Source organism: Astyanax mexicanus, chromosome 23, assembly GCF_023375975.1.
Source record: "Astyanax mexicanus isolate ESR-SI-001 chromosome 23, AstMex3_surface, whole genome shotgun sequence".
Lineage (NCBI taxonomy): Eukaryota > Metazoa > Chordata > Actinopteri > Characiformes > Acestrorhamphidae > Astyanax > Astyanax mexicanus.
This window is the reverse complement of record NC_064430.1, coordinates 29,902,370-29,925,922: the sequence shown is the minus strand read 5'-3', so window position 1 is coordinate 29,925,922 and position 23,553 is coordinate 29,902,370. Positions and strand designations below refer to the sequence as shown.

Here is a 23,553-nt window from a genome sequence, read left to right as displayed (position 1 = left end):
TTATTATTAATATTATTATTATTATTAGATTTATTTATTTTTCATTACATTTGTAACACATATTTAATTGACAATTAATTACCTAAAATGTAAAAAGTTAATTCAATAGCAAAATTCTAATCCTAGACATACACATATTTTAATAAAATTATGTATTGTAAAAAAGTATCTATATATAATATCTATATATAATTATTTTAACAGTGTTTTATTGTTTTACTTTATTGATTATCAAGATTCTTACCTGTCCTTAACTGACATTTAACAAAATGTATTATGCTTAAAAATGAAAAATTTAGTTATTGTAGGTTTTAAAATATAAGAATCTATTATAATGGATTTGTGAATGTAAATGGTTTAAAAAAAGTTTATAAATAGTATTAAAAATATGTTAACCCTAAACAATAACTTTACATAAAAACATAACTTCAACTTCAACTGAAAACCTAAACTTAAACAAAAAGTCATAAAAAAGTGTAGAGGTGTAGCAAAATTACACACACACACATATACATATATATATATATATATATATATATATATATATATATATATATATATATTACATTTACATATTCAGAGAATGTAGACTTTAACCACACCAAAAAATCTGTAAAAAATAAATAACTGTTATTAAAGATATACTGTTATTATTGATGTTGTAACACTCTTTAGATAGTCCACTGTTGAAGTTTGGTACAGTAAAATAAATATTTTCTTACATTTAGCCCTAATATTAATCTTTATCCATAATTTTAGCTCGAAACGTAATCCTGATCTTAAATGTAAACCAAATGTTGTTTAGCTTAAAAAAAAAAGATTTTAATTATGCAACTATAATACAAAGTTCTATGCATGTAATATTTTGTACTCAATATTTTGAGCTTATTAAATCTTAAATATTAACTGACTAATAATCTGTGTTTATAAATTTATTTGATTTTTTTTTTTACTGTAAGATATTATTAAAAATAATATAATGTTTAAATACAGTCATATTTCATACCTGTCACATAATGTTAATGATTAGGACAAGAAACACTTATTTGTATAGCATCTTTCATACACAGTGCAAAACAAAGTACTTTACATACAAATATATGAATATAATAATAACATAAATAATAAAGAATCTTAAAACTAGTTCACTGTTGTTTGCAGTTCAGCAGAACTGGGTATGATTATTTGTTTTTTGTTTGGTTTTGATAATCATTTTAAAAAACTCTGATAACTTAATGAGAAATTAAATATTTCCTCCTTTGTTCAGGTGGGTTCAGGTGTGTTCAGGTGTGTACAGGTGTGTTTATCTGAGTGGAAAATGGCGAGAATGATGACGATATCTCAGATGATCCTGGGCTTGTGCTTCCTTACAGCCTTCACTTCTTATGTCTCAGGTTAGTAAAAGAAGACACCTGAAACCCATCTGTCCTTTACTTTTTGGAAACAACCACATTAAAAACACTTTGGAACTCCTCCTAATGTATCAACTCCCTCAGTCACCGATTTTAATATATTAACCAGCTCATGCCACTTTTGCCAACACCCCGGCTGCTGAGTATAATATGAAAGTTGGCCCAAGCTGCTTATGCCAACTCAGAGTTGCAGAGTATGAACCACATTTGTCCCAGTTTCGCATAGTCAATAACACGACTGCTGAGCTCGGGTCAATTTTTCATGCAATCTGAGTATCTAAAATTAAAAACTCCATTATTTTTTGTGTGCATAGCTCCATTTGTTAGCTCTGCTGTGCTGCTGTGCTTTTAGCTACTTACAGATTTGGCTGAGTGATGTACACTAAAGAGGGGTATCCAGTTAGTTGAGTTAAAAGTATTCATTCTCTTTCCTTCACAAAATGCATTAACCTTTTGTTTGAGTAACCTTTTAGTTTTTAGCTTACTTTTTATTATATTTTATTATATTTAATCTTTTATTATTCTAATAATTTATCCTGCTTTAACTTTTAGCTTGTCCACTTATCCTTTTATTCTGAATTGTTTTATTTATTCTTGTTTTAATATTAATTGTTTTTTGTTGTTCTAATGCTTTTACTATTTAATTTTTATTGTTTTGATTATGAAGTTCCTTATTTTAGTGTAACCTAATTAAAAACATGATTTTAATTATTTATTTTTTTTCAATTCCTTTAAGTTGCAAGTGCTAGACTGCATTAAAAAAATAGGGTTTCCCTCTAAGTGGTGCTAGTTGGAAATAAAGGATGTTTGATTGATTAATATTGTCTGGTCTTGCTCCAGTAATGGTTCTTTTTATGCCATTTATTGGAGTATTACAGCATTCAGATTCATGTAACAGTTCTGTCTTGCCATCTACAGGTTCAGTTGTAACGTCCTGTGATGCATGCCACGAGCGGGCGTCCTGCTCCCCAGTGCTGAAGGCCGGTCAGACGGCCTCCTCTCCGCACTCCTCCAACTGCACCTGCTCTAAAGGCTTCTCTGGAGATGGCATGTCCTGCTATAACACCACCATCTGCAGTGCAGCCGCCACCTCCTGCTGCGCAGCCGGGTATCGCTGGTCAGCCGAGCAGGGCTGCGTGGACGTCGATGAGTGCACTGCCGCTAAGAACCCGTGTGCCGCTCCACTCGTTTGTCAGAACACACCTGGATCCTTCACCTGTCTGCTGCCACAGGTGAATGGTAACCCGCAGTCCAGCCCTCGCCTGGTGCAGTTCAGCTGTGGCCGCGCGGTATGTAGCCTTGGCCAGGACTGCATCACCATCAACGGGTTCGCCCGCTGTGCTGACCCGTGCCAAGAGTACACCATCCTGGACGACCCATGGCGTTCCACAAACTACAAGACCAATGGCACGGTGCACTGTGATGTGGGTGTAAACTGGCAGGTATGACTCTTAATCCCTTCTCACTGTACTTCAGACTAAAACACACTGTCATCAAACATTCACACAAAGCAATCCAGACTGTTCTCATACAGAGTTCCCCAGTGGTGGAACAAACTACCTTCTACTACCAGATCAGGAGAATCTCTCACTATCTTTAAGAGACTCCTGAAGACAGAGCTCTTCAAAGAGCACTTACTCTCCTAACACCTCTAACTAACTACCTTCTACTACCAGATCAGGAGAATCTCTCACTATCTTTAATAAACTCCTGAAGACAGAGCTCTTCAAAGAGCACTTACTCTCCTAACACCTCTAACTAACTACCTTCTACTACCAGATCAGGAGAATCTCTCACTATCTTTAATAAACTCCTAAAGACAGAGCTCTTCAAAGAGCACTTACTCTCATAACACCTCTAACACACTAACTACTTCTAACCTCATTTCCTTCTTCCCCTCCTTCACTCCTCTATCCTATTATTTCCCGTTGACCTCCTTTAGGCCTTGTCTAAAGATGTTTTTACCTTTAACTTCTAAGTCGCTTCGGACAAAAGCGTCTGCCAAATGTGATGAAATGTAATGTAATGTAAAGACTAGGATATGTAAATTGTAAATTCCCCCTGTTGAGGTTTGCTATCCTCTGCAGGGCCTCATTATTATAAACAGTCCAGGCTAAAACACTCCTTATAACTTCAGCATGAATGAAAGGAGCTTAACTGAACATCTGTAGAAAAAAATATATGAAGAGTTAATAATGTGCAAACATTATAGTTTTTTTGCATACTTTCATCAGTTTTTTTGCAAATAAACCCTCCATTTGTAGTCTAGAACTAGGCTTAATCCTTGTCTGTGAAACCAACTCTATGGTCTCCTACTACACAGCATTTTGAATGGAGATTTTCCATTAAAATGAAAAATGTAGTTTACAACTAGGCTTAATCCCTGTCTGGTAAACCGACCATAAAAGTGAAAACATCCAATTTAGGTTGCACAACAGCACAGTTACATTAAGAGGAAATGGGATAGATAGATTTGAAGAAATTGCTAGAGATGATTTCGTTTTAGAGTTTAGACTCACACCTGAGAATTGCCTGTTCCAACCGAACATTACTGTAACCTTAAGCAAAAACTAAAAAATATAAAATGTAATTTGATAAGCTTAACCTACTCCTTAACCTACACTTGCACCTAATTTGAAGATATTCATTTTTCAAAAGTCCAAAAATGTTTAAAAGCAGCAGGTTCTTCTGCAGCTTTATCTCTCAACACTGTTTTGTCAATTCTTCTTCGAGTACATGACAGACCAGAAGTGTGTTTGTGCATATTTTGCACAAAAATGCTACCATTGAACAGGAGAATAAAATAGTTAAATGTGTCATATTTGTGGATTGGTCAATTAATCTGTGAGGACATTTCTGTCACCATTGTGTAAATGCACATACAGCACTGAGCTGTGGATCATTGGGACTGTGTTTTCTGGAATTATAGGGCTCCATATAATACTTATGCAATTAAATGTTCTATATCTATTCCTCATCTTCATTGGCAGGGCTGGTACAGGATGTATCTGAATGGTGTCAGTGTCCAAATGCCTGAGAGGTGCATCCAACCCTGGATGTGTGGCACAAACTCTCCCCTCTGGCTGAAGACCCCCCACCCAGTCAACTCAGACGGTGTGATGCAGGGCACTGTATGCGGGAGCTGGATTGAAGGCTGCTGCAATTTTGAGTTCAACATCCACGTCAAGGCCTGTCCAGGAAATTACTACGTCTACAAATTCGTCAAGCCACCACTGTGCTACTTGGCCTATGCTGCAGGTGAGCTCCTCAACATGTAGTAACTTTTAAAAGGCTAGAATCTTTATTTAATGCCTTCTATGGGGTATTCCTAGTAACTAGCGGCACTGTGGATGGAGAAATGTTTATTACCTCTGCACAACTTTGAAAATAGAATGCTCCATTCAATCTGTAACCACTATTAGTGATTACTTCAACTCAACTCAACCATAATTCACATTGTCTTGCCATTAACACGATGGCCAATGTTTTTTTATTGTTTTTTTTACAAATTGTTGAGTTTACAATTCAGCACAGAATAGAAAAGATATAAATTATAAGCAGATATAGATATATAAGATAAACATATATATGAGATAAAAGCAAGTCCTTAAGGGTTAATCTGATGGTATACAACCCCACAAGTGTAACTGCTTTTGCTTTATTTATCATTTCAGTAGTCTGTTCAAGAGAGACAATGTCATAATATAAGAACAGCCATTGTTTCAAGAATCATGTTTTGGGATTAAACCAGTTGAATATTATAATCTTTTTAGCTGCTGTTAAGCCTGCTTTGGCTTATGTTTGACCTCATTCACAAGATAACACCTCACAACTTATTTGGGCATTTCCAAGCCTTCTGAAGTAACATTCCTATTCTATGACTTTTGGCATGTCAGTGTATAATGCACCAAAACTTTACAAAAACAACAGCATCACCCAACTAACCACACGGTGTACCAGAACAACCACTTACTAAAGAGTAGCATTCGACTAAAATATCATGACATGTACCTAGCCACACTACAGCATTTGTCTAACAACCACTTGCCATCTAGAAACCATCTAGAATACCAAAGCAAGCAACACCATATTAACCACCTAGCTAAAACTCCTAATGACCATATAGCAACTGCTTGATAAAATATTATTATTTTATTTTATTTTCTCCCCAATTTACAAGACCAATACCCAACCCACTCATTAGGACTCCCCCTATCACTAGTACATCAGCTCACAGTCGCCTTGTGCTGATCAACATCACCCTAGAAGAGATTTGTGGGGAGAGAGCGCCATCTACCCATCCAGAGAGAGCAAGGCCAATTGTGCTCTCTCAGGGCTCTGGCAGCTGACGGCAGGATACAAATGGGAAATATTTTTATAAAAAAAAAAGGCACTTTTTTAGTTTTGATTGTATGTAAGATTGCGATATTTCAAATTCCAAACAAATGTAAGAACCTTATCTGGAGGAAAGTGTTTATAGATTTCCCATGATCAATACATTCTGAACAGTCCTGCCCTATATAAACACTACTTTAAAAATGAGTGAACATTAACACGCAAAGATTTCTCAAGTTCACCAAGGCCTTATTGATCTCTTGGGGTAGATGCCAACACGAAGGTGTGCAGCACATGCAAGGAGGGGACGTCCTGCGTGAGCGCAGACAAGATCACCTGGACCTGTCAGACTCAAGGTAAGCTATTAAAACTCTGTATCTATTAAAAGTAAAGGTTTAAAAATTAAAAGCAATTACAAATAAGGGCAGAGTGCGGTGAGTACTGTTTCCTACACCTTCAAAAGACTTCTTATTCATTCAAAATCAGCTTGTCTTGGTGATGCAGAGCTGCCCCTAAGCTAAAACTTTTGTCCGGTAGTGTAGATATTTACTGTAAACTGTTTTTCAGAGTGTTTCTCTGTGTTCCAGATCCTATCCGCCTTGCTGGTGGCAACCGCACTTGCGAGGGCAGGGTGGAGCTGTACCACGCAGGCCGCTGGGGCACCATATGTGATGATGACTGGAACATGAACGCTGCACAAGTAGTGTGCAGGCAGCTGGGCTGTGGGAAGGCCTTGGCTGCTCCGGTGAACGGGCGCTTTGGCCCCGGGAGCGGACCCATCTGGATGGACAACACGCAGTGCCAGGGAACAGAGGCCTACTTGGTCCAGTGCAAACACAACGGCTTTGAGAACCACAACTGCGGACATTACGAGGACGCCGGGGTCATCTGCGAAGGTAGATTTGAGACTTCCTCTCAGTGGCCACTTTAATAGAAACACCCATTTTAACTTGTGGTTACACTTATTGGTTACTTTATTTAAAACCCTACCTGCTATCTTGTGCTTTCACTCAATGGCCACTTTATTAGAAACTCCTGCCACTACTTTGTGCTTCTATACTAAAGTGATCTGACATATGAGCTGGCCACTTTATTAGAAACACCTACAGTTCCTTGTATTTACACTCAGTTGCAACTTTATTAGAAACACCTACCTTAACTTGCACTTTCACTCACTGGCCACTTTAATAGAAACACCTGTAGTACCTTGTGCTTTCATTCACTGGCAGTGTTGGGAGTAACGGCGTTACTAACGCCGTTACTTTTTTTCAGTAAGGAGTAATCTAACTAATTACTATGACTGTAACTATAACGCCGTTACCATTTCCGACACCCCATTACTGCACGTTACTTTAGCGCTCTATTAAGTTTTTTTTTTTAACTTCGCTTTGCCCTGGTTAACCTCTCCTCTTTCCGGTGAACTTCTGGCCGCTGTGCCTGTGGTTTGGCATGGTGAAGTGAGGCACAATTGTGACGATTTGCTGCTCTAATTAATTCAGTGATTGCCGTGGACAGCCCAAGTTCCGAATTAAGGACGTTAAGCTCTTTTTAGCTGCTCCGGTTTTTGTGGTGCTGCTGCTGCTTTCTCTTTTAGAGTTTAAATTCTCTGCGCGAGACCGACCTGACCCGAGGACCGACCCGAAATCAGGCTCCTATTTTTATTTTATATAAAGCTCTGGTGTAATAATCACAATGTTGCTAAGTAACCAATTATCATTGTTCACTAAAGCGAACGAAATAGCGAAAACTGAAAGTGAAAAAAACATTTGTGTTAACTGAATCTAATAAAAACGGTAATTAAAAGGAAAAAAACATAACTATCTCGAACTGTATTTTGTGTTTATAAAACTAACTAAAACGAACTGAAATTACTGATAGAATATCCTCATTTTCGTGTTTAATTTATTTATAATCGCTGTTGTACAGCGGAGTTGTACAGCGGGCGGTGTTGTGCCGAGCGCGCGGCACCTCGTGGTCCGTTAGTTCTTGTGTAAAGCGCTCGCGCTAGCCGCAAAATACGACAGAAAACACTGAGAAACTGCAGAATTATGTATGGGATTACAATATGCATGCGAGGCAGTGTGTGAGAACATTTACCTGTAAGTAGCTCATACCAGAACAGGCAAATCTCTCTCTCTCTCTCTCTTTCTCTCTCACGTTTCTTAGATTGATCTCTCTGATGAGATGTGTGAAAACTAATAAAAACTAGCAAGCCCACCCTAAAAACTTACTGAACAGAAAAAAAATAAAATAAATAAAATAATAAAAATGAAAAATGTAATCACGTAGCTCTGGGCGCACGTGAACGCCTCCGCGTTTGACTTGCAGCATTGTGTGTAGCTGTTCTTAAAAATCATTTAAATTAAATAATAGTTCTGTGCTTTTATGTTACAGTGTTAATTAACATAATTCTGATTATATTTCGCTCATTCAATTATCCCGAAAACAGACAGTTTATGGGGCGGATTGGGTCGGCTCGGGCTCATAATGACAGTTCATGGTTTAGGCTTGGGCAGAATGTGCACGGGCTCCGGCTGGGTCGGTCGGATTTTTTGGGCCGATCTAAGCTCTATTCTCTTTTGGTGAAGCTGTTATATTAATACCATTTTAACGGTCATTAGATTGTTGTTTTTGTCCATTATTTTGTTTTGTTTATATATACATATTTCCGTTGAGTGTGGCTTGGTTTGTTTAATTTCATCCCCAGACACGTTTTTTTCAGTATTACAAGTTTTAGTAATTTTCTTTGGTTCTGTGAAGAATTTCGTTTTGTTTTTTTGAAATTCGTTAGATTATATTTTTGTCAACATTTTGGGTTCATTTTCGTTTGTTATTTTTCTAATAATAATAGTAAATGCATAATTGATTTCCTTTTTTTGACGGGCGAATAATAAAAAGTAACGCATAGTTATTTTTACTGGTAACTAATTACTTTTATAGTGGAGTAACTCCGTTAGTAACTCAGTTACTTTTTTGGAGAAGTAACGAGTAACTATAACTAATTACATTTTTAAAGTAATGTGCCCAACACTGTTCACTGGCCACTTTAATAGAAACACCTATAGTACCTTGTGCTTTCACTCATTGGCCACTTTATTAGAAACACCTACCTTAACTTGTGCTTCCACTCACTGGCCACTTTATTAGAAACACCTATAATACCTTGTATTTGCACTCACTGGCCACTTTATTAGAAACACCTACCATACCTTGTGTTTCTACTCTAAAGTTATCTATGTGGTTAGATCTGGCCACTTTAATAGAAACACCTAAAGTATCTTGTATTTGCCCTCATTGGCCCCTTTTTAGAAACACCTACCCCTACCTTGTATTTGCACTAACTGGCCACTTTAGTAGAAACATCTACCATAACTTGTGCTTTCACTCACTGGCCACTTTATTAGAAACACCTACAGTACCTGGTTTTACACTCATTGGCCACTTTTTTGGAAAAACCTACAGTACCTTGTGCTTTCACTCATTGGCCACTGTATTAGAAACACCTACATTATCTTGTATTTATACTCACTGGCCACTTTAGTAGAAACACCTACATTAACTTGTGCTTTTACTCACTGGCCACTTTATTAGAAACACCTACATTACCTTGTATTTGCGCTCATTGGCCACTTTATTAGAAACACTTATAGTACCTTGTATTTGCACTCACTGGCCACTTTAGTAGAAACACCTACGATACATTTTGCTTTGACAATGGCGACTTTATTAGAAACACCCATAGTACCTTGTCCTTTCATGCATTGGCCACTTTATTAGAAACACCAATAGTACCTTGTGCTTTTACTCATTGGTCACTTAATTAGAAACACCTACCTTAACTTGTGCTTTCACTCGCTGGCAACTTTATTAGAAACACAGAAACACCTATAGTACTTTGTGCTTTCACTCATTGTCCACTTTATTGGAAACACCTACATAACCTTATATTTGCACTCATTGGCCACTTTACTAGAATTACCTACCTTAACTTGAACTTTCATTCACTGGCCACTTTATTAGAAACACCTACATTACCTTGTGTTTGTACTCACTTGTCACTTTATTAGAAACACTAATGTTACACTTTTTTACTGTGTTGTTCTCAGAGCCATCGAAGCCCCTTGTTCCTCAGCTGGTGTGTAACAGGACCATGATGAGAATTGGGGTACCAACTACTTACACAGACCCCAACCTACTCAACACCACTTCAGGTCACCTGGCGGACCCCAGCTGTGTGGCCAAGCAGATTGTGAACGGCACTGTGTGGTACGAGGTCCAGAGCCGAGCAGCCGTGTGCGGAAACGTGCTGAAGGTTAGAACTCTTGCTCTTTGGGAACAAGCTCTTCATGCAAATAGACATATACATATAGACATAAAGGGCAAATAAAATTATGTGAGTCATATGTTTGTGAGATCAGGAAAAACACCAAAACAATTGTGAATTTACGATTTGATTTTCTCATAGTATATGGAACAAATTTTGAATGACAAAAACAGTCACCAGTTAACAGCCGTGCTGAACTTCATGTCCCTTAATGTGTTTGAGAGCATCCATTGTCAGGACTGCCCCAGATAAGGAAGAGCAAAAATAACCAGAATCAGATGCCAGAATCAGAAACCACAAGTTAACAGCACCACAGATAAGAGCACCTAAATGCTTCACAGAGTATTTGGGTTTTAAGTTACTACATAATTCCTCATGTGTTCCTTTATAGTCTGTATTAATTTACAATGTAGGAAATAAACAAAAACATTTAAGAAGGTGTGTCCGAACCTTTGACTGGTACTGTAAATAGTCAAATGACTTTTATTTTAAAAAGAAAAGGGAAAAGAAATCAAAAGGAAAAATGACATATCTAAAAATTTAAATATATACCCCAGCAAAAAATAGGTAAGGGGCTTATCTTTTAGGCCAGGGGCGTCCAAACTACAGCCCGCGGGCCATTTGCGGCCCGTTTCCTTTGTTAAATGGCCAGTGAGGTATTTTAGAAATAGAAAGAAAGTTGGCACGCTGTTAAGCCGTTTTTTATAATGTGAGATTCAAAGTTTAAACGCTAGGTGTCACCAGTAGTAGCACAGAAAAATGGGCCAAAGAGTCTAAAAGCGGAGAGGGTGCGCAGTTGTAGCACAGAAAAATGGGCCAAAGAGTCTAAAAGCGGAGAGAGTGCGCAGTTGTTGTGCAAAAAAACTGGCCAAAGAGTCTAAAAGCGGAGAGGGTCCGCAGTTGTAGTGCAGAAAAACGGGCCAAAGAGTCTAAAAGCGGAGAGGGTGCGCAGTTGTAGCGCAGAAAAATGGGCCAAAGAGTCTAAAAGCGGAGAGGGTGCGCAGTTGTAGCTTAGAAAAATGGGCCAAAAAATCGAAAGAGCAGAGAGGGTGCGCAATTGTAGCACAGAAAAACGGGCCAAAGAGTCTAAAAGCGGAGAGAGTGCGCAGTTGTAGCACAGAAAAACAGGCCAAAGAGTCTAAAAGCGGAGAGGGTGCACATTTCTAGCGCAGAAAAACGGGCCAAAGAGTCTAAAAGCGGAGAGGGTCCGCAGTTGTAGCACAGAAAAACGGGCCAAAGAGTCTAAAAGCGGAGAGAGTGCGCAGTTGTAGTGCAGAAAAACGGGCCAAAGAGTCTAAAAGCGGAGAGGGTCCGCAGTTGTAGCGCAGAAAAACAGGCCAAAGAGTCTAAAAGCGGAGAGGGTTTTATGCCTTTGTCCAGAATGCCGTCACTACATACAGTAAATCTACATTGTAAATAGTTGTGTTTTTATTGTTGTCCTTTCATTTTTGTTCCACAGACCAACAGTACTCATGCTGTCTACTCCAACACTTTATTCCTGTACCCTGTAAACGTCAGTGAGTTCTCGCTGCCTGTCGGCTTCCCCTTCTCCTGTGTTTATCCACTGGACTCCAACACCAACATGGACTTTGCAGTCAGACCCTACCTCTCGTACGTCCATTTCACACCATCCACTCTTCTGATTATTATAGTTTAAACCATTGTTGGACACTTTATTAGAAACATTTTTAGTTTGTTTTATCCCTGTAGGGTAGTACTAAAAGTATTGCCTATAGATAAGGACACTGCATAGCAGATATACAACTCTGGATAAAATAAAGAGATTCAGTTTCTGAATCGGTTTCTCTGATTTTGCTATTTATAGGTTTATGTTTGAGTAAAATGAACATTCTTGTTTTATTCTGTAAACTACAGACAAAGTTTCTCCCAAATTCCAAATAAAAATATTGTCATTTTGAGAATTTATTTGCAGAAAATGAGAAAAAAGAGCTTTCAGACCTCAAATAATGTAAAGAAAACAAGTTCATATTCATAAAGTTTTAAGAGTTCAGAAATCAATATTTGGTGGAATAACCCTGATTTTAAATGCATCTTGGCATCATGTTCTCCTCCACCAGTCTTACACACTGCTTTTAGATAACTTTATGCCTTTACTCCTGGTGCAAGAGTTCAAGCAGTTCAGTTTGCTTTGATGGCTTGTGATCATCCATCTTCCTCTTGATTTTATTCCAGAGGTTTTCAATTTGGTAAAATCAAAGAAACTCATCAATTTGTAGTGATCTCTTATTTTTTCCAGAGCTGTATATGAACCAGTTGTCCACCAATTGCTGACACAGAAAAAAAAAACCTACAGCAATGTTCAAAAGTCTAGTCAAAAGCTTTGATTCCATATTATTTTGTAATATCTTTGTTATTTTATGAAATAATGAATAAGCAGGTGTCCTAATACTTTTGTCTATATACTGCCGTGTATGTAGTGTATGTAAAAGAACACATTCTTACAGTATATTGCAAGTGGAGCTACAGTAATAAAGTGTTCAGTGATTGTATCAAGAATTGTACCCTTAATATAAAGTTCAGCTCAGTGATCCTGTATTCTCTGTTATGCAGGATGCAGGAGATGGGTCTGGTTGGTCTTGGCCCTGGTGCCCACGCCTCCATGTCCCTGTACCGTAATGCCAACTTCACTGATGAGTATCCCTCCGGTTCTGTGGTCCTGCCGGTGGGCGCTCCGCTCTACGTGGGTGTGAATGTTGATGAGGTGGAGGCGTCTCGCTTCGCTGTGGTCCTGGACGAGTGCTATATTACAGACACGCCTAACTCTGATAAATCTGAGAGATATCAACTCATACAGAACCGGTAAGTGTCTTCTTTTTGGATTGGTTTGGTTGGGTTTCATATTCATACTATTGTGTGCCTTAAATTTGCTTATTATAGCAAAATACATTTTCACACTGTTCTCATTTTCCATTATATACAGTCATATGAAAAGTTTGGGCACCCCCTTAATCATTTTTAGTTGTAAATATTTGGGTGTTTGCAACAGCCAGTTCAGTTTGATATATCTAATAACTGATGGACACAGTAATATTTCAGGATTAAAATGAGGTTTATTGTACTAACAGAAAATGTGCAATATGAGATTCAAATAGGAGAACAACTTGCAATTGGCCTCCCTTAAATACCTTTTCCCATGATTGGATACACCTGGCTATGAAGTTCAAAGCTCAATGAGCTCAATTTGTGCTTCAGTAAGTCAGTAAAAAGTAGTTAGGAGTATTCAAATCAATAAAATGATAAGGGTGCCCATACTTTTGCACCGGTCAAATTTTGGTTTAATGCATATTGCACATTTTCTGTTAGTACAATAAACCTCATTTCAATCCTGAAATATTACTGTGTCCAAACTTTTTCATATGACTGTATCTACTAAAGACAGATTATATCTGTCCAGTATTATTTATTTTACTTTAATCCTGGATATATGGAGATATTTGGAGTCCACTATTATTAGCATCATGACATTCTGGATCATTGACTTCTGTTACAAATCTGATACAATTCTTTTATTTTTTGATATCTCAGTTAGGGGTGTGCCATATCATATTGTATGCACAAAAATTCAAATTTCAAAAGATGTCAATTTAATAGATGTAACTGCTTTATAAACCTGTAAAGGTTCTGTAGTAATTAAAACATCATTATGCTAGAATTGATATTTTGCTCTCTGGCTCCCTCTACTGTCTGCATTCTTTGAGCCTTGAGCCACCACTGACAAGCTGAGAGATACAAAAGCAGCATCAGCAGTGCTCAATTTTAGTGATCTTCGGGCCAGTCAACCATGCAAAGAACAGCTTGATTTAGGGCGTCAGTGTGTCTTTGGAATCACAATGACGGTACTGCCTTGCGCAGCTCGAAACACACAAAAGGCATGTACTTATTCTCTAAAGTAGTAATGAGCGTGTTTTGGGTGTAATGTGACGTAAACCAATCAGCGTGTCATTTGCCATTCTCTTTAGGAGCCAGGTGTGCTCTGACTTTGGCAGATTGCTAGTTTAACAGCACAGTGTTCATGTGTGTGTAACACATAGACTGTGTATAGCTGGACAGAGCATCGTCTCTCAAAAGTCAAGCCACCACAGGTCGGGCGCCCCCTGCTGTTCAGTTTCAGAAAGCTGTGTAACCCCACCCATCCCCATAGGTTTCAATGGCAAAATGGACAACTTTCAATCGCGTTATTTTCCAATATACTGTAATTCTACCTCCATTATTTAAATGCATCAGCTAGTGTAACCTCTGCTTATATTGTTATTTTTTATATTCCCACAGAATTTGTTTTTAAAAACGTTATTCAGCGCTATTTAAAAAAGGTGTGGTTATTGTAAAAGGGTTATGGTTATGGGCGGGACCAATCAGACAGACCGTCAGCTCCGCTCCGCTCCACTCTGCAGCCTGTGACCTCGAGGCAGCCCTCAGGGGCGGGGTTATTTAAATGAGTAGGCTGTCTCTCCACAGTCTTTCTCCCTCCTCTGGTCTCTACTGCGCTCTACAGACTTGGGTTTCAGGATCGCCAACATGGAGGAAGATTTTGGCTTCATTTACATTGAATGAATGGGAACAACGACATGGCGTCCATCTTTTTTACAGTCTCTGGTGTAACAAGCAGCGGGTACATGTGTTGGGCTTGTGCCTGTATTGACAATTCACTGCCAAGATAGCAATGAATGTCTGACTTTTGATGTCTATATGTCTAGGTTGTATTTTGTCAATGGTGCACCTGTGTTTTCCATTGCTAAGGTAGCAATACACCAGAAATTTACCTGAACACACCTCAGTTCCAGACCACCACACACATCAGCATAGATATATTCAAAGGCACCATTGCTATTTAAACTATGCAGGCAGAAGGTGTAAAAATAGACTGTCGGTGGGGTGTAAGATAGCAATGAGCATTGATTTAGCAAAACTGGTAAGTAATATACATTTAAGGAACTGTGTAAATCAGGTGTGTCCAAACTTTTTTTGTTGGGGGCCAGAAGGAGAAATGTATTTGAAGTCACGGGCCACACTCTGTAATAAAACAACACACCATTTTACCTGACTAACTATCTTTATCTTTGACAGTGTCGTGTAAACCAAGATTTTTTTTTTTCAAATTGATGTTTAATTTCATGATGTCTCTTAATATAAAACTCCTTAATTACGGCAACTTTTAGAATCAATTGGCCCGTTTTTCTGCGCTAGAAATGCGCACCCTCTCCGCTTTTAGACTCTTTGGTCCGTTTTTTTGCGCTAGAAATGAGCACCCTCTCCGCTTTTAGACTCTTTGGCCCGTTTTTCTGCGCTAAGACTGTGCACTCTCTCCGCTTTTAGACTCTTTGGCCCGTTTCTGACACCTAGTGTTCAAACTTTGAATCTCACATTATAAAAACCTGCTTAACAGTGGGCCAACTTTCATTATATTTCTAAAATACCTCGCGGGCCGCTCCAAAAAAGGAAACGACCTGCAAATGACCCGCGGGCCGTAGTTTGGACACCTCTGGTGTAAATGGACAATAAGAATGTGTTATTATTCTGCTTGTTCTGAGGATGATTCAGCTTTGCATTTTTACACTTCTTTTTGTTTTCTTCCTCCCTAGTTGTCCTAGTGATCCACGTGATGTAACGGTGGTTGAGAATGGAGTGTCTCTTCATGCCCGCTTCACTGCACTGCTCTTCCTCTATCAGGGCAACTATAATGAGATGTACCTGCACTGTGGCCTGAGCCTGTGTGACCGCACCACGGAGTCCTGCGCCACGGTACGCTCCAATACTTCATTACAGCTCTGAGAAAAGTTCTGTAAAATGTTTTTAATGGGGGAATACAGCTCTGTAAAAAAATAATAGAGCACTTAAAAATTATGAGTTTCTTTGATTTTACCAAATTAAAAACCTCTGGAATATAATCAAGAGGAAGATGGATGATCACAAGACATCAAACCAACTGATCTGATTAAAGTTTTGCGCCAGGAGTAAAGGCATAAAGTTATCCAAAAGCAGTGTGTAAGACTGGTGGAGGAAAACATGCCAAGATGAAGGAAAACTCTGATTAAAAACCAACCAGGGTTATTCCACCAAATATTGATTTCTGAACTCTTAAATCTTTATGAATATGAACTTGTTTTCTTTACATTATTTGAGGTCTGAAAGCTCTGCATTTTTTGGTTATTTCAGACATTTCTCATTTTTGCAAATAAATGCTCTAAATGACAATATTTTTATTTAGAATTTAGGAGAAATGTTGTCTGTAGTTTATAGAATAGAACAACAATATTAATTTTACTCAAATATATACCTATAAACAGCAAAATCAGAGAAACTGATTCAGAAACTGAAGTGGTCTCTTTTTTATTTTTTCCAGTAACAGTAGATGTCACATTAGAGTAGAGTATCTCAGACCTATACAAATGGTTTGTATTTAACCACACCATACTCCCTTCGTTTTTCTACTCCAACCTTGCCGAATCAGGCAGCTCAATCTGTTATCACTGTGTCTCTAACCCTGTCTAAGCAGTCTGTTAGCATTGCAGCTAACCTGCTTTAAACTCCGTTTTAGGCTGGCTGTGGTGTTTTTTGGCATCAGAGTCCCAAACATGTCGAGCCTGACTGCTAGCAATGTAACTTATCTACTTTAACCCTGCTGTGTCTGGCTATTCACTTAGAGACTTACCCCCAGGGAGAATTGTAGCTTAGCAAAGCAGTTAGCATCACAACTACCCTGCTCCAAACTTCAAACTTATGAACAGGGCGTTGTTTCAGGATAGACACTTGATGGATGACTTGATGCAAAAAGACTTAACGTATTGGGTTAAGGAATTTTTGGACATGCAATTTTACCTGCAATACAAAGTATTAAAACAGTACAAATTAACTACGTTTAAAAAGTTAATACAGAGTAACATGTCAGCAGTAATTCTAATTCCTAAACTGGAGTAATTAATAATCATCGTGTATTAATATTAAAACAAAGGATGGAATAAAGGAGGGACACTGTGCTCTCATTACTAAATACATTAACATATTAATTAGCTATATTAGCTTAATTGTAAAAGCCATCCTGAGTGCTCTGCAGGTTCTTTACTGAATTCTGTTTTGTTCATTCTCTCTTCAGAAATGTCGGACTAGAACCACTCGCTCCATCCCCAGCCACAAATCTCTCACCCTTGGGCCGATTAACCGTAAGTCCAACATTGAAATAGAAATGCGCACCCTCTCTGCTTTTAGATTCTTTTGCCCCGTTTTTCTGCGCTAGAAATGCGCACCCTCTCTGCTTTTAGACTTTTTTGCCCCGTTTTTCTGCGCTAGAAATGCACACCCTCTCTGCTTTTAGACTCTTTTGCCCCGTTTTTCTGCGTTGAAATGCACACTCTCTCTGCTTTTAGACTCTTTTGCCCCGTTTTTCTGCGCTAGAAATGCGCACCCTCTCTGCTTTTAGACTTTTTTGCCCCGTTTTTCTGCGCTACAAATGCACACTTTCTCTGCTTTTAGACTCTTTTGCCCCGTTTTTCTGCGCTAGAAATGCACACTCTCTCTGCTTTTAGACTCTTTTGCCTCGTTTTTTTTGCGCTAGAAATGCGCACCCTCTCTGCTTTTAGACTCTTTTGCCCCGTTTTTCTGCGCTAGAAATGCACACTCTCTCTGCTTTTAGACTCTTTTGCCCCGTTTTTCTGTGCTAGAAATGCGCACCCTCTCCGCTTTTAGACTCTTTTGCCTCGTTTTTTTTGCGCTAGAAATGCGCACTCTCTCCAGTTTTAGAGTCTTTGGCCCGTTTTCTGCGCTAGAAATGCGCACCCTCTCCGCTTTTAGACTCTTTGGCCCGTTTTCTGCGCTAGAAATGCGCACCCTCTCCGCTTTTAGACTCTTTGGCCCGTTTTCTGCGCTAGAAATGCGCACCCTCTCCGCTTTTAGACTCTTTGGCCCGTTTTCTGCGCTAGAAATGCGCACCCTCTCCGCTTTTAGACTCTTTGGCCCGTTTTCTGCGCTAGAAATGCGCACCCTCTCCGCTTTTAGACTCTTTGGCCTTTTTTTTTTTGCACTAGAAATGCGCACTCTCTCCGCTTTTAGACTCTTTGGCCGTTTTTTTGTTGTGCTAGAAATGCGCACCCTCTCCGCTTTTAGAATCTTTGGCCGTTTTTTTTGCGCTAGAAATGCACACTCTCTCCGCTTTTAGACTCTTTGGCCCGTTTCTGACACCTAGCTTTCAAACTTTGAATCTCACATTATAAAAACCTGCTTAACAGCGGGCCAACTTTCATTCTATTTCTAAAATACCTCGCGGGCCGCTCCAAAAAAGAAAACGGGCCGCAAATGGCCCGCGGGACGTAGTTTGGACACCCCTGCATTAGATGAATATTAGTACATATTTCATCTGTCAGCAGATACAGTTTTGACAGCCACAAGTATTTGCATACATAGAAATTAGTTCAATTATATAAAAAAAAAAACTCTTTGTTGTGAATCAGGTAGTAACTTAATAAATAAATAAATGCAAAAAACAATGCTTACATTTTTTTAAAAATATATTTGAGGTTTTTGTCTGGATAGTTTGATATCTGTGAGTTTCATTTGTGGCACTTTTTATATTTCAGGAGCCAAATAAGGACGGCAACACAATTCACACCATATCAGCTGTTTAGGAGCCGGGTTGAACATGCTGATGGTGGCGGACGGATCCAGTCAGTCTGGGGAGATGAAGAGGTTTCTCAGCTCTAACTCGGCTCTGAGCTCTTTATGGGGTTTATAATTAGCTATGAACTGTTAAACTGTTTGAACTCTGTGTATTAAAGCGGGAAAGTCTGAAAAGCCCAACCCTGGAGCCCAACCAGGGTTACAGTTACAGTTCAGTCCTCAGAGTCAAGGAATGTAAAGTTCTATTTAAAGTTAAGAACATATTTTGCCTTCTTTTCTAAAGTCACTATTTTGGACAGTAAAAATAAGGTTCTCCACATCCATGTTTTTGCTTTGTTTTAACTTTAAACACACCTGAGCCAGGTAAACAGGAAGGCTGATGATTTACTTGTATATATATGATTTATTTTATATATATATAAATATATATATATATAGCAAAAGATTTAATCAATTTAATGACTTAAATCTTTCTTATTTTTTTATTTCAGTGTTTTTTATTTCATTTTTCTGCTCTCTGTCTGAATTCACACTAATTTATTGATAAAAAATGTACGAACAAAAAAACATAATTTGTGTATTTATGCTTTATTTGTTTCTAATACTAATAAATGTTTATAAACCTTGCTCATGTCTGTTTTTTCAGTCATGTGAGCAATATACCACCAACATGGTAAAAAGCACCTATGATATCATATGAACCACCCATAACTCTAGCAACCACATGAAAACCAGAGGAAGCACTTAGCAAACACCTGGGACACCATAGTAGCGACAAAATAATATCTTAAAATAATTGCAAAACTGCCAAATTGCCGAAACTTCAGCAGCAACAATCTAGCAATCACCACAAATACCACAGAAACCACCTTAAATTAACCTGACATACCAGAGAAGCCACCCAATACTCATGCAACCACCTAAAAAATCCAACTCAAAACAGAGTAACCATTTAGCAAGCACCTGGGTTACCATAGTAACCAAGAAGTACTATCTTTACAAAAAAATCAGCCAATACTTCTGCAACAACATAGCAACATTCTAGTAACCACTAGAAATGCCCCTGAAACCACCTAACAATGCTGCGATACCAAATTAACCACTTACTGTAGTAATTTCCTTAATAACTGCAATCAATTGCTCAGAAACATCATTACAACACCCTAGCAACCACCCAATTTTCTTGCAACTACCTGAAAGACTGAAGTTACCTTTTAGCAAACACCTGGGATACCCTTGTTAAAAAACAAGTAATTTTAGAATAGCAGCCAATACCTCAGCAACAACATAGCAACACCCTGGTACCCACCAGACATACCATGGAAACAACAACCTACCAAAACATAAAAGGATACCATAGTAACCATTAAATAGTATCCTACATAATTTCAACCCATGGCTCCGCAACATCATTGCAACACCATAGCCACCACCAGAGATACCACTGAAACCTCCTTATAATATTCTGGGATACCTCAGCAATCACCCAATCCTTTTGCAACCACCTAGAAAAACAGAGTAACCACTTAGCAAACACCAGAATAACCACCAAAGTAACCACCGAGTAATTTCTTTAAGAAGCTGAAGCCAATACTTAAGCAACAGCATAGCAACATGCTGACAACCACCGGATATACAATATATGTATAAAAACAAAAATGCTTTACTAAAAATGTTGCTAATACTAAAGAAGGCACTATGAATGTTAATAAACCTTGTTCATGTTTGTGCACCCCCTTATTTGAGCAAAATACAAATGCTTTACCATCATGGTAGAAGGAACCTATGATATCCAGGCAAATACCCAATACTCTTACAACCCCCGGTAAAACCAGAGTAACCACCAGGGGATGAAGAAGAAGAATTCATAGCAACCACTGTTCTATAGAGCAAGGCAAATTGCGTGCTCTCTGGGCTCCAGCAGCTGATGGCAAGGTGCATGACCAGGATTTGAACCAGCAATCTCTTGATTACTGTGGCAGTGCTTTAGATCCTAGAAGAAAACCTGTTGGAGGCTGTTAAAGACTTCAGACTGGAGTGGAGATTGACCTTCCAGCAAGATGATGACCCTAAACATGTAGCCAGAGCTACTATCCAAACTTTTTTTGTTGGGGGCCAGAAGGAGAAATATATTTGAAGTCACGGGCCACAGACTCTGTAATAAAACAAATAATGAAATTTACCACTTTAAATAATGCTTTTTCCTGTTTATTTCATTTACACACCGTTTTACTTGACTTACTATCTTTATCTTTGACAGTGTTGTGTAAACTAAGATTTTTCAAATTTATGTTTAATTTCATGATGTCTCTTAATATTAAACTCCTTAATTACGGCAACTTTTAGACTCTTTGCCCCGTTTTTCTGCGCTACAACTGAACACCCTCTCCGCTTTTAGACTCTTTGGCCCGTTTTTTTGCGCCAGAAATGCGCACCCTCTCCGCTTTTAGACTCTTTGGCCCATTTTTTTGCGCCAGAAATGCGCACCCTCTCCGCTTTTAGACTCTTTGGCCCGATTTTCTGTGCTAGAAATGCACACTCTCTCCGTTTTTAGACTCTTTGGCCCGCTTTTCTGCGCTAGAAATGCGTACTCTCTCCGCTTTTAGACTCTTTACCCCGTTTTTCTGCGCTACAACTGAACACCCTCTCCGCTTTTAGACTCTTTGGCCCGTTTTTTTGCGACAGAAATGCGCACCCTCTCCGCTTTTAGACTCTTTGGCCCATTTTTTTGCGCCAGAAATGCGCACCCTCTCCGCTTTTAGACTCTTTGGCCCGCTTTTCTGCGCTAGAAATGCGTACTCTCTCCGCTTTTAGACTCTTTGCCCCGTTTTTCTGTGCTAGAAATGCACACTCTCTCCGCTTTTAGACTCTTTGGCCCGCTTTTCTGTGCTAGAAATGCGCACTCTCTCCGCTTTTAGACTCTTTGCCCTGTTTCTGACACCTATGAGCAAAAATCTCAGTCTCTAGATGCACAAAGCTGGTAGAGATATACGCCAAAAGACTTGCAGCTGTAATTGCAGCGAAAGGTGCCTTTACTAAGTATTCATATACTGCTGAATACTTTTGCACATCACATTTTTCAGATTTTCATATGATTAACACTTTGAAAACCATTTATGATTTTCGTTCAACTTCACAATTATGTGCTACTTTGTGTTTGTCTGTCACTTAAAATCTTAAATATACAATAAAATTTGTGATTGTAAGGTGACAAAATGTGAAAAACTTCGAGGGGTAAGAACATTTTCCAAGCCACTGTGAATACTTCATGTCACGTGTTTCTAATACTAATGAATGCACTATGAATGTTAATAAACTTCCCTCATGTGTTTGCATTGAGCCTGGGGCATCTTAGCAACAGTCAACAATGAGCTCAGCACAGTATTTCAGACTTGTGTAAGTGATGAAAAGTGTGGTGTCTGCTGTCGCAGTCTGTTTAATTGTGCTCCCTTCCCTTTTCCCACCCATGCAGAACTCTAGGTGGGTGGTGTTTCACACACAACTTCAAAAGGAACCCACTCAAAGCTCATTTACATGGTGGTTAAGCAGCACTGTAAAACACGTCCACACATTTAAAAATGACCTCTAAACTCCCTATACAGCAGTTTATAAGCTGCAGTGAGGGAAAGAAGGAGGCTGCAGTTACATCTGTCACCCACTAGGAGGTGACAAAAGCAGCAAAAGCAACTGACTGAGCTGAGCTGTTTCCCTGCTGTCCCAAAGTTTTCAACTTCATATTTGGGATTTGATCAGACTTTGATTGGACTTAATGTTATGTATATATAGTACTAAGAGGTACCACCATGTTAAAAATGACTGTGCAAAAGTTTGAACACCCCCTTTAAAGTTTTTTTTTTTTATTGTTTGTTTATTTTAAAATGTCTAGTTCAGGGGTGTCCAAACCACGGCCCGTTTCCTTTTTTGGAGTGGCCCGCGAGGTATATTAGAAATAGAATGAAAGTTGGCCCGCTGTTAAGCAGGTTTTTATAATGTGAGATTCAAAGTTTGAACGCTAGGTGTCAGAAACGGGCCAAAGAGTCTAAAAGCGGAGAGGGTGCACATTTCTAGGGCAGAAACACGGACCAAAGAGTCTAAACGCGGAGAGAGTGCGCATTTCTAGCGCAGAAAAACGGGCCAAAGAGTCTAAAAGCAGAGAGAGTGAAGTTTTAGCACAGAAAAACGGGCCAAAGAGTCTAAAAGCAGAGAGAGTGCGCAGTTTTGGCACAGAAAAAGGGCAAATGAGTCTAAAAGTTAAAATTAAACATCAATTTGAAAAGTGCTCTGGTGTTTCTGTATATCCCTGCTTTATTTCACTGAATTAATGATCTCAGAAAAAATACAGGATTTGGGCTCTTGCTCATGAAGATTCATACATGCAAACATATCACATTTGATTGGCTAACAGCATTGCAGCTGAGAACACCTACCTACCTTCCCCACCAGTCAATTTTGCAGCTCTAAAACTCTAAAAGTGCTAGGTAAAGTTAACCCTTAAACTTTGCTTAATCTCAGACTCTCAGCGCCACTTGACCGTGAGGCAAGCGGACCCGCAGACTCAACCTGAGATCCGATTTAAACCTATAGGTAACATACAGCTAACGCTAACTAGCTGGTGTAAACAGAGCTGTAAGCTCTTTAGCTGACAGTGTTGACTCTGCTGCAGCCCGGTTTTAGCTCTGTCTGTGGGCGATCCCGAGCTGAGGTGGGCGAGGACGTGAACTCACGGGTTGACGTAGACACAGAGCTTTTCCTGACTGACTCGTTTTTCTGAGGATTTTCTTTTCTTAGTTACTGCAGACAATGGAAATTAAAAAAGAGTTTCATGTGCAGCATCATATACAACCCAGAGAGACC

The 23,553-nt window shown here is 38.9% G+C and overlaps 1 protein-coding gene across 1 annotated transcript in view; it reads left to right on the top strand.

The window, feature by feature from the left end:
- Positions 1–1,280: 1,280 nt before the first annotated feature.
- The window catches only part of LOC103044050 (uncharacterized), a 90,484-nt gene continuing 68,211 nt past the window's right edge, over positions 1,281–23,553 (top strand). The window contains exons 1-11 of the mRNA XM_049470893.1: positions 1,281–1,394; positions 2,331–2,854; positions 4,403–4,670; positions 6,017–6,103; positions 6,335–6,643; positions 9,854–10,059; positions 11,531–11,682; positions 12,643–12,891; positions 15,672–15,831; positions 17,183–17,249; positions 23,212–23,283. Of these exons, the coding sequence (XP_049326850.1) occupies positions 1,319–1,394; positions 2,331–2,854; positions 4,403–4,670; positions 6,017–6,103; positions 6,335–6,643; positions 9,854–10,059; positions 11,531–11,682; positions 12,643–12,891; positions 15,672–15,831; positions 17,183–17,249; positions 23,212–23,283 (2,170 nt within the window). The 5' untranslated portion in view covers positions 1,281–1,318. The remainder of the gene's footprint in view (positions 1,395–2,330; positions 2,855–4,402; positions 4,671–6,016; positions 6,104–6,334; positions 6,644–9,853; positions 10,060–11,530; positions 11,683–12,642; positions 12,892–15,671; positions 15,832–17,182; positions 17,250–23,211; positions 23,284–23,553) is intronic.